The sequence below is a fragment of the Antedon mediterranea genome, chromosome 5, assembly GCF_964355755.1.
Source record: "Antedon mediterranea chromosome 5, ecAntMedi1.1, whole genome shotgun sequence".
Lineage (NCBI taxonomy): Eukaryota > Metazoa > Echinodermata > Crinoidea > Comatulida > Antedonidae > Antedon > Antedon mediterranea.
This window is the reverse complement of record NC_092674.1, coordinates 12,954,156-12,968,882: the sequence shown is the minus strand read 5'-3', so window position 1 is coordinate 12,968,882 and position 14,727 is coordinate 12,954,156. Positions and strand designations below refer to the sequence as shown.

The 14,727-nt window shown below is 34.5% G+C and overlaps 1 protein-coding gene and 1 long non-coding RNA gene across 5 annotated transcripts in view; one reads left to right on the top strand and one right to left on the bottom strand.

Annotated features, from left to right (window-relative positions):
* Positions 1-59: 59 nt before the first annotated feature.
* Positions 60-14,195, bottom strand: LOC140048534 (integrin beta-6-like). 4 transcript variants are annotated; one of them, XR_011845087.1, is made up of 6 exons: positions 14,057-14,195; positions 2,542-2,638; positions 2,037-2,123; positions 1,482-1,563; positions 641-718; positions 60-238 (listed from the first exon to the last, which is right to left on the bottom strand). XR_011845087.1 is itself a non-coding variant. In XM_072093276.1 (5 exons), exons 1-4 carry the CDS (start codon positions 14,101-14,103, stop codon positions 1,513-1,515), a joined length of 282 nt encoding a protein of 93 aa, XP_071949377.1. In that variant the 5' UTR covers positions 14,104-14,195; the 3' UTR covers positions 473-718; positions 1,482-1,512. The 4 variants fall into 4 exon arrangements, 3 of the variants coding, with proteins under 3 accessions (XP_071949377.1, XP_071949375.1, XP_071949376.1); XM_072093276.1 differs by lacking the exon at positions 60-238 and having other exon boundaries at positions 473-718; XM_072093274.1 differs by lacking the exons at positions 60-238; positions 641-718; positions 1,482-1,563 and having other exon boundaries at positions 1,571-2,123.
* LOC140048535 (uncharacterized) overlaps positions 9,631-14,727 on the top strand; it is a 37,757-nt gene continuing 32,660 nt past the window's right edge. Inside the window, exon 1 of the long non-coding RNA XR_011845088.1 lies at positions 9,631-9,891. This is a non-coding gene — a long non-coding RNA (uncharacterized lncRNA). The remainder of the gene's footprint in view (positions 9,892-14,727) is intronic.

Below are 14,727 nucleotides of genomic sequence, written 5' to 3'. Positions count from 1 at the left end.
TATATATATATAAGTTGATCAAGTAGCAGATACTAAATCCATGCACTAATAGGACTAGCATGTGGAGAATTCTAAAGAACTAACACAAGATACTAGAATGTATTCTATCATGATTCAACATATTCAATACCTGATAAAGAGCTGGATCAACACGCTGTTTTGATTTTGCTACTGCAAAAATTGGAATTACATTTCTTTCTAATAATTTCTCATGAAGCTGTCCTAAAGATGGAAAATCCTGAAATTAAAAAAAGTAAATGTAAAATATGTATATTAATCATACTTTGAATTGACCTCTTTTTATCATAATAGGAGAGAGGGAGTGGAATGCATAACAAGAAATTGACATGCGTTTGAGAAAGCGTGGGTTCAGATAGTGCATGCACCATTTTGTCTTGTTTCCCCTCTGATAGAATTATGTGGATTTTTAATAGATAACACAGTCAACTCTCTCAATATTCAGTTGGTAGGGTTGACCGTATTATTTTTATTGTAATTTAATTAATTAATTGTGTTTTTATTATTTTACTTGGTTTCAATTTAATCTCATATTTCTCATATTTGGACTATTGTCCGTATTTACATAAGTAACACAACAATGATAAATTAAATCAGAAAAGTAAATCAGAAAATTAGTTACATTTTTTACAGAATGAGTATAATATCCTTGATCATCTAAATGACATTCACCATCGTTTGGTAAGGTCAGCCCGCCAACCTAAAAGAAAAATTAAAAATATTTGGTTGCAATTTTTTTTTTCTTCCACTTATGAACTCACTCAAAATGTGGTATATAAGAACACAAAAATGTTTCCCTCATTTCTTTTAAATCAATGTGGTATAATAAGTTTGAAAATTAATTCATAAATGGTACAAAATACAAAAGTAGGAAAAATTGTTACACACAGCAGATACATCTCCACTCTCCCACATGGAAATTATCCACATCTTTGGTCTTAATTTTGAATTTTTTTTATCTGTAAATAGTTTATATAATAATATTAATTATTTACAATAATTAAATTATGACTAAATATTTTAGCCAGCTACCCTTCAAATGCGTCAGCTACCCCTCAAATAATCCAGCAAACATCAAATGAGACAGCTACCCCTCAAATGATACAGTTACACCTCAAATGAGCCAGCTACACCTCAAATGATACAGTTACACCTCAAATGATACAGTTACACCTCAAATGATACAGCTATCCCTCAAATGAGCCAGCTACCCCTTAAATGATACAGTTACACCTCAAATGAGCCAGCTACCCCTCAAATGATACAGTTACACCTCAAATGATACAGCTACCCCTCAAATGAGCCAGCTATACCCCTTAAATGATACAGTTACCCCTCAAATGAGCCAGTTACCCCTCAAATGAGCCAGTTACCCCTCAAATGATACAGCTACCCCCACAAATGAGCCAGCTACCCCTCAAATGAGCTGGCTACCCCTCAAATGAGGGGTTTTTTCTACAAACCTTGCCATCAAGTGCGAAGTGAAATCCTGTATCACTCATAAATAATAAAATGTCTTGAATAATTACGCCAACCAATATGCTCCTGAAAAATCAATTACATCAAATGATCATTAAAAGTGTGGAAGGCCTTCTCTTGGTTGGGTTTCATTTTGAATTCATGTTAAAGATGAAAAAAAAACCATGAAAATTGAACTTAAGTCTTAATAAAAACAGACTTTAAATAGGCAATTTTGTAGTTCTAATAAAGTTAATCACTTCTCTAGAAAAAAAAAATGTTTTTTAACTTATAAAACTTAGTCAAAAGAAACAGTTAAATTAAACACAAATCAAACAAAACATTGTAAACAGTACGATCACAGTAGGCCCACTATTGTATAGAGAAATAAATTATAAATTGTTAATACATTAAAATTAAATTAATAGTATTGACACATCCTTTGATTGATAGATAAATCAATATAAACATAAAATAATAAACTACTTTTGATCCAACAATATTATTTAGGTTAATTTAGCATACAAACTACCAATAAGTAAATAGGTAAAATTAGATACCCTGCAGACAGTAGCTTGCATCAGGGCATCAAGTCCACCCTCGGGTCTATCAAGACTCCTTGAAAAGGTTTGATCTTTAAGTGTTCTCTAAAAAAAAAAAAGTATGTGCAATTATAAAAAAACATAAAATGGCAAGATAATTTGGTATTTAAAGTCCATGCAAAAAGCAAGGCTCAGATTTTAGCCAAGCCTATATTGGTTGGTTTTCACATTTTTGGGCTTATTACATGACAACAAAGCTCACCATTTTCACTTGCCCGGTGAATGGGACCATTGAATGTCACTGTTATCACTGAATGCAACAAAATTACTAATGTCACATGATATAAAATAGTAAATTTGGTAAGTAAAAGTCTTCAATTCGATGAATGGGTTGTTTTGTGTGAGCAAGTGATGTGTTTAATGTGCGCTTAGAGCATTAATTCCTGAGCCATGTCAGTAGCGTTTAATATAGCCATCATGCCAATAGAAACAAAGTCTAGGAACTCAACAGAGTATATTTTACCTCAAATAAATTAATATCATCAACCAGTGGAATGACATTTCTAAAACCATAAGGTTGTTCACAAAAATCTCCCTCTAGAAAACATGGATTGTCACGTCTAAAAAAGAAACAGACAATGGTTGAAAAATGTAAGTAACTACAAATTCAAGCAAATAAAAAATGAGTGTATTTCAACAGTTTTAAATTAATATGACTGATGAGTAATTTATAGTATATACCGCGCTCTATAAAGATCCCATAATTTGTTTCTTCTCAACAAGCATGAATTCAATCTAGTTTGAAACTATTGTTATATTGTTTTTATTATAAATAAGTGTACATTTATAAGAATGTACACATTTGATTAAAATAACAAAAACTGATAACATGCATACAAATCAACTGGTTGTACACTTTCTTAATTGTGAATGATCCTCATTCATTGACAATACAATAATAATGATGTAGGCCTACCTAGGCCACAATACAAACACAGAGACAACTGTTAATTTAAAATGCGTTGACCTGATATGATCTTCAACGATTAACTGCAATAGTAATCAAACATACATAAGATAAAGGGGCTAGGCCTAGGCTAGACCAGAACTAGGCTAGGCCTAGCTAGCTAGGGCCAGGCAGGCACAGCTAGCTAGAGAGGGCATGATAATTTATAAACACAAACATAGCTAATAAAACGGTAACATGTAAACTCATTCAAAGGGGTACAGATATTTACCGTACAGTTGAATTTCTCTGATATGGACAACTACATTGCATATTCATTAATGTTTAATAGCTTCTATGTGATTGTTTTATACTGCAAATAACTAGTTTAGCCAACATCTCAACATGCTTGCATGGGCGCAGCCATATTAATTTTCCATTGACAACCTTTTCCAAGTAGAGGGCGACAAACACACAAAAAAAGAGAGTTGGTGGCAATTAACAAAAAGTCTTGAAACTACAGATCATTACGTTTTTATTCTAAAGTGTACATTTTTTAAAAGCATGTACACATTTAATAAAAATAACAACAGATTTTAACACTAGAGGGTGAGCTCGCTTCCCTCCCCCTCTAGGAAGGAGGGGAGGGGGGAGGTTGGCCTTTTGGGGAAGAGGTGGGGCGGATTTCATTGAGGTAGGTGCTTATTCGAGGGATACGTTTAATGTTTTAGTTTTAATATGGTAATAGTTATAATCAAATAAAATCCTCTAATAGATATGAAAAGTGGTAAAAAAAAATGCTTGGTAAGAATTCTACTACAATGTAATTGTGTTATAAATACAATACACTGTGTAATGTGGATGGGCGATTATTATTCTAAGTGATGTTTTATTGGGGAGCTGTTGGGCGTTTATTTCAATAAATACCATCCTATTTGGTATAATTAATACACTATTTAGTTTAAACAACGTTTGGAAGCGCGAAACAGTTAGTCCGGGAGCCCATGAACATTTGTTTAGCATTGCGAGTACAAAAGGTCTGAAGCATAGCATTTGTCAAGTACCCAGGTAGCAAGCCCATATGGGCCCATGACTTAAATATCTGGGCCATCCCATATGGGAAATCCCATATTTAAAAAATAAAGACCCCATATGGGATATCCCATATGGGTTTGCCCCATGATAAACCAATGTGGCACTTATTTGCCAAAAATCTGGGCTGATATATATGGGCAAGCCCATATATATTCTATATGCGACCCATCTGCCAAACATCTAGGGTAATACATATGGGCAAGCCCATATATAATCTATATGGGACCCATCAGCAAACGTCTGGGCTAATACATATGGGCCAGCCCATATATAATATATATGGGACCCATCTACCAAAAATATGGGGTAATGCATATGGGCAAGCCCATATATAATCGATATGGGACCCATCTGCCAAACTTCTGGGCTAATACATATGGGCGAGCCCATATCTAATATATATGGGACCCATCGAGCAGAAGTGTTTCGCAACAAGAAATTGCTTAAGAATTCTTCTTACTCTATAACCGAGAACTTAACACCTTCTCGCATGACCCTCCTGCGCGAAGTGGGCGCACATGCCGCTGTGGAAGCGAAGATTGTCATTAGGTCTACATCCGACCTCCGTAATCTCTAGATGTAATTAAAACATCAACTATCAATTAATATTGCTTGTATGTTCCGCTTTGCGGATTCAGCTACAGTAAACCTTGATTGTTCCTGTCTGATCCCAAAATTATATATATTACATATTACTCCTGCTGTTGTCGTTTATCGTCATCATCATCTTTTATTATAATATTATTATTATTATTAATGTTAGTGTTATTTGTTATTATATTATTATTTATTATTTTTATTTAAATATATATATTATAATATTATTCATTTATTTTTGGTAACGAATATTTCCTTGCAATATAGGCCTGGCCTACTAATACCGTACCACCCATAGGCTAGGCCTAGCCTAGGTAATAATTATTATTAATATATTCTACCCATAGTTGCCATTTCTGGCATTATTATGCTTTTTGGCATTATTTAGAGGCCCACGGCATCTGGCATAATGCCGCGGCATTATTTAGCCGTTTTTAGCATAATCTGGCATAATTTTGTGTTTTTTGAACAACCAAAAAAATAATATACCACAGAACAAAAATAAAATATTTTGTTTAATCTTGCAATTTAATACATATCACCTTACACAATATCATATCGTACAAAACAGATCTGTTCGGGTTTTCCGTCTTCCATCCTTTTGTTTCGGACTTAAATAGACTCTTCGGATAGGAAGACTGCTCGAAAACTACCGTGTGTGCGATATAGGCAGCACAACAAATCCGAAGAGGCTATTTCAGAGACCATGCAGGTTATTGGATCCCCAGATATAGAGACAATTGAACGAAAACATTATGAAAGGGGTTTTGTTGTTTCAGTTCATAATTATAAGTGGCCGCATCCCTACCCCAACCCTTGAAATGGCAATTTCCAGTAACTAATTAGAAGCTCTAATTTTAAAAAGAATTTCTTCTAGGAGAATTTGTTTTCCATATTTCAAATTATGTTCCATTTGCATCGTCGTAGCAACCCTATTTTTCCAAATGTTCTTCACCTCTCAGCCCCAGTAGTGACCATGTGGGCGAGGTAATTTTTATTTAAAATTAAGTGCCATTTCCGCCCATCAAGCAGCTCTATTTTTCCATTTTTTTTTACCTCACCCCCAACCATGGTGGGGCTGAGGTCATGGAGACACTTAATATACATTTTTATTTCCTATTTTAAATTATAATTGCCATTTTCAAAACTATGATGGGCTAAGATCCTGGAGGTACTAATAAATATATTTTTATTTCATATTTGAAATTAAGTGCCATTTCCGCCCATTGAGCAGCTCTATTTTTCCAAATTTTCTTACCTCAGCACCAGCCATGGTGGAGCTGAGGTCCTGGAGACACTTAATATATATTTTTATTTCCTATTTTAAATTATAATTGCCACTTTCGAACTATGGTGGGCTAAGATCCTGGAGGTACTAATAAATATATTTTTATTTCATATCTGAAATTAAGTGCCATTTCCGCCGGCCATCGAGCAGCTCTATTTTTCCAAATTTTTGTACCTCAGCCCCACCATGGTTGGAGACACTTAATATAATTTTGATTTCCTATTTTCAATTATAATTGCCATTTTCAAACTATGGTAGGCTAAGATTCTGGAGACACTAATAAATATATTTTTATTTCATATTTTAAATTAAGATGGCATTTCCGGCCATCAGCATTTTTCAAAAATTTTCTTATCAACCATGGTGGGGCTGAGGTCCTGGAGACACTTAATATATATTTTTATTTCCTATTTAAAATTATAATTGCCATTTTCTAATTATGGTGGGCTAAGATCCTTTCATATTTGAAATTAAGTGCAAAGATCAAGCAGCTCTCATATTTCAGCTCAAAAATTCTAAATTTCCATGCCTGTAACAGGTTTTTTTGGGGGGTGGGGGGGGGAGTAAGGGTTCGTGGGTTGGTGTTTGTTTCATTTGCAATTACCATTTTCGCACCCCAGATATTTTTAGAATTATTAGTTATTACTCACAAAAATAAAAATACAATTTTTGAACGACATAGGGATACAATTAAGGCCCTATTTTGTATCAGTTGGGGTTTTACAAACGTTTATTAGACATACAACCGTTGGTGGCGCTGTTTAGGGCCAGATTTTGGGGATCTGGCATTATTTTTCCCAATCTTGCATTATTTGAGACAGGATACGGCATAATTTAAATTTTATCGCTGGCAACGCTGATTCTACCTAGCTAGGTCCAGTAATATTATTATTTAGGCCTATTATTTAAATTAGGCTTATAGGCCTATGCCTATAGAGGCCTGGGAGATTTGCCCTTTATCAAGGCTTTGTAGGCCTATTGTATGTATTGTAGGCATGTATGGGCTAGGCCTAGCCTATGCCTACCATTGTAAACCAATCTCTGATGGTTTTATACAAAGTTTCTGGATTGTCAACAACACTAATTTCTTTCACCCTTTTCCATGCCTCAACTTGTGTATCCCGTTTTTTTAAACCAATCGAAGATTTGTCATACAGACATGGAAACTGTCTTACCTAGTCTTTTTTACATCGTGTTTCATAACTTATATTTTTTGTGCAATCATGTGTGTGTACATACTATTATGGAACGCCGTTTACGCAACATTTCGATGATATGAATTTTATGACGCGATATGTGAATGAAATGCATCGATATGAATTAAATGGTGCGATATATGAATGAAATGTTTTGAATTGAATGCTTTGAATTGAATATTTTGAATGAAATGTTTTGAATGAAATGTTTTGAATGAAATGTTTTGAATGAAATGTTTTGAATGAAATGTTTTGAATGAAATGTTCTGAATGAAATGTTTGAATTGAATTGAAAAGTCAAACTATTGGTGGCGTATGTCATTCTCGCTCGCGATTATTTTCTCAACCTCTTAGGCCTAAGCCTGGGTACCCTCATCTCCTTTCTTCCACGCTGCCTTTACAGAGAATCCTAACAGACCTGGGTTCGGAAATATGTATTCCAATGTTTCAGGTCTGTTAGGGAGTCTCTGTAAAGGATTCATATTGATGACAGCGTTGAAAGGAAATGAGGGTACCCATGCTTAGGCCTATTAAGAGGTTGAAAAAAAATCGCGAGCGGGAATGACATACGCCGCCAATAGTTTGAATTTTCAATTCAATTCAAACATTTCATTCAAAACATTTAATTCAAAACATTTCATTCAAAACATTTCATTCAAAACATTTTATTCAAAACATTCAATTCAAAACATTTCATTCAAAACATTTCATTCAAAACATTCAATTCAAAGCATTCAATTCAAAACATTTAATTCATATATCACGCCATTCAATTCATATCGATGCATTTCATTCACATATCGCGTCATAAAATTCATATCATCGAAATGTTGCGTAAACGGCGTTCCATATACTATATTATAGTGTATATTTATTTATTATTGTACTAATAATTGTCAATCTTCAAGAAGAATTTCTGTTGTTATTTTATGATGATGATGGACAAATAAAGCATTTCAGTATTCAGTATTCAGTATTACAACATCCATGAACACCGCCTCGCATTTTGAAACCATTTTGCTAACACACACACTACACACCCCACCCAGTGATAATGTGTAAAATTCCCCTGGACTACCACCCGTCGAGACTACTCCCTCTGCTAACTAGCTGCGGAGACACCGCGATGACCGCGAAACAGCAGGCGGAAAACTTTTTGATTTCATGGTCTGAGCATGCGCTATACTATGTTTCTCTTGCGTTTGCCTTACGTTATTGCGTAAAATCAAACTGATTTGATTTCCCGTAGCGACTGTTTGCAGCGCTGTTTTGTTGTCAACTGCACAACGTTACGTCGTTCGATTCCCACTTGTGATTACGCAATACGGCACGTTGCGTCGATACGTCATTGCGTTGCGTTACGTTGCGTCCTAGTGGGAACCACACTTTAGGAAAACCAGGTAGGCCTACTTGTTTATTCATATACTTTGTGTGCAAAAATTATAATATAATCCGCTCGAAAAGGGGAAAACTTATCAGAGAAAAATCTCCAAATACGTTATAAATCTGGTCGGCGTAGGAAAAGGTAATAAGGAAATGTCTACATTCGTAACAACATTAACGTAAGCGCGCGTCGTGAATTTTAAATCTTGTTTTCCACTAGCGACGCAACGTAACGCAACCTACGCAACGTAAGCAATTGCCCTTCCAATAATTGTGTTTGCCCCGCCTTCGTGAAATCACTGACCTGTTTGTTGCGCGTCAACGTTAGCATGCCGTAGACTTTGACCTGGTTCACCACGCGTAGTTTTAAGTACTCGCTGTAGGCATACTATGTTTTCCAGTGTTCTTTTGCCTTGCGTTGTTGCGTGAAATCAAACTGATTTGATTTCCCGTGTTGATGTTTGCAGCACTGTTGCGTCGTCGGTTCCCACTTGTGATTACGCAATACGGCACTTTTCGTCGATTCGTCGCTGCGTTACGTTGCGTCGAGTTCAAGTGGGAACCTATTCGGGGCTACAGCAGTTTTCGTGCAGCACGATGCGATCTTGACAAACATCGTTGACGTTATTTATTTTTCAACTTTGCCTACAAGACGTAAGAATCTTGGATGCAAATGTGATGGCGCCCTCTGTTTACAGGTTTTATACATTTCGTCAGTAAATGCGGAATAAAATGTGACTGACTGTTTTATGATTATTTATAATGTTAAAATGTTGTTCTTTAGTATTATTATTCTTGTTTCTTGAAATAGCGTCAATTAATGACATATATTATAAATGCGTTCTCTTTTCTTTCCAACAGTTTCTTTTCAATCTAAACATAACCATAATAATATATCCTACTGTCTTAATACTTGAATTCAACAAAGATTTACACAATCGTGATGTTTTTTTACCTATTTTCCTATATCCTCTGAGTTTTCATTTCATATTATACATATAAAATACATTTACCTATTGAGTACGTTAGGTTTCTCGAAGTTATCACTCTAAGAGTATACATTATTGTGTACAAGTTATGTAATCTGATACCTGACTACTTCTGGGGTTATATAGAATTGAATGACTGTAAATATTAATTGAAATTCTACACAATGATGTGTGCATCTCTAAATAAGTTCATTAGACCGTGGAAAGGTTTTTGTGCTATTACTATTATTGTGATAAATTTAAGCATACATATTGTTATTATAAATACTAATATGAAAACAGACAAAGGAGTGCAGGTACTGTAAACAGCTACGAATTGGTTGAGTTGAGAGTGGATCGGGAAAGTTTGTTCAGTTTTCATGTCCAGTGGCAATAGTTGGTAAGTTGGCAATGTATAATAATATTATAAGTATAACACAACCCTAGTGGAGTACAACAGACACAGGACAACGAGTGTTAACACTCAGGACTATAGAAACTAGTTTATGCTATAAGACCGCTAAATGGATCGATCCATTTTTAATCAGAGGGTTGGAAAAAAATGGTATACCTTTGTATAAATATTTCATTACATTATTAGTTAGGGTTTATTACAATAAAAATATCGTTCCACCATTAGCATCAGTATGCATTTACCACAAAAAGTGACCCTAATCCACTACTGGTATCAAATGTTTCAAAGTTTAGTTAAAGATAAGCAGTGCATTTTGAAAACCTTGCTTTTACCGTACTGTGAATTATTTATACAAACTGATTAACCATACAATATATACGGCGCTTACTACCTGTTCTAGAAGCAAGTGTTGCTATTTTGAAGTGAAATAGAATAATTATTTTCGTAAATCAGAATTGTAACAGTCGGAGACTTACATAGTATTACAAGAATGCAATTGACAAAAATATGAAAATAAATTATTAAATTTTGAAAGAAGCTGGTTACTACTGACACTAAACATTTACATAATTACTGTTTGAAGTCATTCTTATGAAAAATGTTTAAAGTCCCATTCCCTACGTTTTTTAAATCTAATTTATTAAGGTCACAACCTACATTTAATGTTAAAATAAATACTATAGGCCTATGGTTCTATTGTGATAACTTTTTTCGTCTGTGAACGGTTAAAAATGTGAAAAATAAGTCGATTCTAATCATTATTAGTGGCCCGCTAAACATCCCAACATGCATTACGCGCGGATTGATTCTTTAGTTTTTCTTTTGTGATTCACCTACTTTCGATCGATCGTGAAGTCCAAAATAAATACAGTAGAAGAATTTATTTCAGCGAAAATACCGGGTTTCCCCAAGTTTGTATTACAGATTCTGGAAAACAGAAATACAATTAATGCAGCAACTATACAACGTCAGGCTAGGCATAGCTAGCGTCCGATGTTCGTATATTACTGTTGTTTACCAGCTATGCATACAAAACTAATTAATTACGTGAATTTATGCTAAAAAACTCGACTAGTGGCCGGCCAGGAATAGTGCTGTAGAAGTAGTCTGGGTTCCAGACGGAGTTTTGTCTTAATATTAGTAAAAAGATAAATATTTTGGCACATATGGCGTTTCATACGTATACTACTTGATTTTGGATACTCCGTCTGGGGAAACACGCACAAGTCACGTGGTTTGACACCAAGAAATCTTGGTGCATACGATTATCCGGTTGACTAGTTTCAGCTGCATGCGATTGGCTACTCACTCGTACACCGTTTTAATATTCATATTTCAGAAGTTCAAACGCTCAACAACTAAGATGGTGCGCATGCGCTATGTTACGTTTAGACAACGTGTACTTGGTACATTGATGAAAGTTTCTGAAGGCTAGAAATGATTTTATATGCCTAGTAGTTCGGTAAACATTTGATGGGATTTTTCCCAAGAACATGAAAACTCGTCTTGATAAGATAGGCTGCTTCTCCGCAAATCAAACATTGAATGGATCATTTATTACGCGGAGATAATTTGATTTAATTCCCACCCAGACCCTGTCCTGTTCTGTGTAGTGTGTGGTGTAGCTTTGTTGTGTGCCGGTGGTATGTAGGCCTACTTTATTGGCGTTTTATTTGGCAGGTCATACGTGCGAGTTGAGTAGGACCTCTACGAAAGAGGCCTAGGCCAATGACTAAACAATTAATAAAAAAACAACTTGGCAACACGATTTTAGTAACAGTCTCGTCTCGTACATTCTGCACTGTACGTACTCGATCTTTTTCATTTTGAAACAAGATGATCATTGGTTGATTCGAAATCTATATTTACATACCGCCCGCCCCATATAGCCAAATACGGTATGATCACCTACGTCATTCTTATCGGACGTTTGCAGTCTACAAATCGATTTCTATACGCGTTTCACAAGTCTGTATTTTCAGACAAAAATCGCGGTCGCAATAAAAACAAATAAATAAAAAAGAAAATACAGACTTGGGGCAAGTCTACTGTAGAAGGTGCACGTTCCTCTGGCGTATTCGTCCCTCACGTTGCTTTATTGAAAACACAAACAATATAATTATTACAATGGAATAACACTTAATGTATAACACACCCTATTACTACTAATAAAAAAGATTCGATAGTACAGTAAATGATATATAAATATTCGGCAATACCGTACGTAAATTATTAATGCAATAATGTATAAAGATTCGATACTATATAGTATGTAAATGAGATAAAGATTCGACAGTACCGTACGTAAATTACTATTGCAATAGTGTTTAAAGATTCGATAGTATGTAAATGAGATATAAAGATTAGGCAGTACCGTACGTACATTATTAATGCAATAATGTGTAAAGATTCGATAGTAATTAAACGAAATATAAATATTCGGCAATAACGTACGTAAATTATTAATGCAGTAGTGTAAACGATTCGATAGTATGTAAACGAGATATAAAAATTCGGCAATACCGTACGCAAATTATTATTGGTTTGACTGTAACTCAACTATGCAAATGAGATATAAAGATTCGACAGTACCGTACGTAAATTATTAATGCACAATACTGTAAACGATTCGATAGTATGTAAACGAGATATAAAAATCCGGCAATACCGTACGCAAATTATGATTGGTTTGATTGTAACTCAACTTTGGCTGTAACTCAACTCGCCATAGACAACGACAATCAAAGATTAAAGCGCACATGGCATTCCATACAAATGACGATATTAAACTGGCGGCCGCTTCGACCATACTCCGCTAGGCTAAACCTAAAGCCATCCACGAGAGGACATTGTGTCAGACGGTAAATCTGGTCTGTAGCACGTTGTTGTAACTGATATAACCTCATACTTCTGTGTCAGTAGAATAAAATTCATCGAATGTATTATTAATGATCTAGCGTTGCACAGAAAAAACGTTAGGAATCTAACATTATGAGTGTTATTCTTCATAAAGTGAACCATGATAAGCTCTGTTGTCGACAACAGATTGTTTGTTGTCGTCCAATTGCTGTATCAGAAACTGTTGTCGAATACTGAATGCATAATCTAGGCATACTATTTTTTTTTAAATAAGTGAATTTAAGTTATTGTTGTATCAAGGCAGGACAATTTAACTAACATAAATATCCGTACTTAAAGGGACGCTAAAACGAATAGTTAAATAAAGAAAATAAGGAAAACTAGGTTCTTATTTATGCATATACTTTGTGTGCTAAAATTATAATATAATTTGCTTGAAAATGTATCACATTAAGAGTATACTATATTGGGTACAGGTTATAATCTGATACATGAGTACTTGTGGTTATATAGAATTGAATGACTGAAACTATGAATTGAAATTCTACACAATGACTTGAGCATCTATATAAAAAGGGTCATTATACCGTGGAAAGGTTTTTGTGCCATTATTGTGCTAACTTTAAGTATGCATATTGTTATTATAAATAATAATATGAAAATAGACAAAGGAGTGCAGGTACTGTAAACAGCTACGAATCGGTTGAATTGAGAGTTTATCGGGAAAGTTTGTTCAGTGTTCAAGTCCAGTGGCAATAGCTGGTAAGTTGGCAAAGTATAATAATTATAAGTATAACACAAACATAGTTGGTATAACAGACACAGGACAACGAGTGTTAACATTCAGTACTATATAAACTAGTTTCTGCTATAAGACCACTAAATGGATCGATCCATTATTAATCAGAGGGTTGAAAATAAAATGTATACCTTTTTATAAATATTTCATTGCATTATTATTGATATAAGTTATGGTTTATTACAATAATAATATCGTTTCACCATTAACATCACTATGCATTTTCCACAAAAAGTGACCATAACAAACTGTTATCAAATTCTTCAAAGTTTGAATTTTGAATGTTGACATATTTGGACTATTAAAACATTGCTTTTACCGTACTGTGAATTATTTATACAAAATGATTAGTCATACAATAATTATATACGGCGCTTACTTCCTAGGTAGGCATAGGCTATAGCTAGCTAGAGGGCATGATAATTTATAAACACAAACATAGCAAATAAAACTGTAACATGTAAACTCAATCAAAGGGGTACAGATATTTACCGTACAGTTGAATGTCCCTGATATGGACAACTACATTGCATATTCATTAATGTTTAATAGCTTCTATGTGATTGTTTTATACTGCAAATAACTAGTTTAGCCAACATCTCAACATGCTTGCATGGGCGCAGCCATATTAATTTTCCATTAACAACATTTTCCAAGTAGAGGGCGACAAACACACAAAAAAGAGAGTTGGTGGCACAAAAAGTCTTGAAACTACAGATCATTACGTTTATTCTAAATAAGTGTACATTTTTAAAAGCATGTACACATTTAATAAAAATAAAAACAAATTTTAACACTAGAGGGTGAGCTCGCTTCCCTCCCCCTCTAGGAAGGGGGTGGGTGGGGGGAGGGGGGAGGTTGGCCTTTTGGGAAGAGGTGGGGGCGTATTTCATTGAGGTAGGTGCTTATTCTGAGGGATAGGCCTACGTTTAATGTTTTAGTTTTAATATGGTAATAGTTATAATCAATAAAATCTATCTCTAATAGATAAAAAAAGTGGTAAAAAAATGCTTGGTAAATTGTAGTCAATGAATTCTACTACAATATAATTGTGTTATAAATACAATACAATATATTATGTGGAATGTGGATGGGCGATTATTATTCTAAGTGGTGTTTTATTGGGGACCTGTTGGGCGTTTATTTCAATAAATACCATCCTA

Bases quoted from the DNA above. Each gene is read 5' to 3' on its own strand.
- LOC140048534 (XM_072093274.1), bottom strand. From the start codon at position 14,103: ATGAATATGCAATGTAGTTGTCCATATCAGGGACATTCAACTGTACG. The intron at 2,639-14,056 runs GTAAATATCTGT...TTTCTTTTTTAG, and splicing joins CAGGGACATTCAACTGTACG to ACGTGACAATCCATGTTTTC. The intron at 2,124-2,541 runs GTAAAATATACT...TTTTTTTTTTAG, and splicing joins ATGATATTAATTTATTTGAG to AGAACACTTAAAGATCAAAC.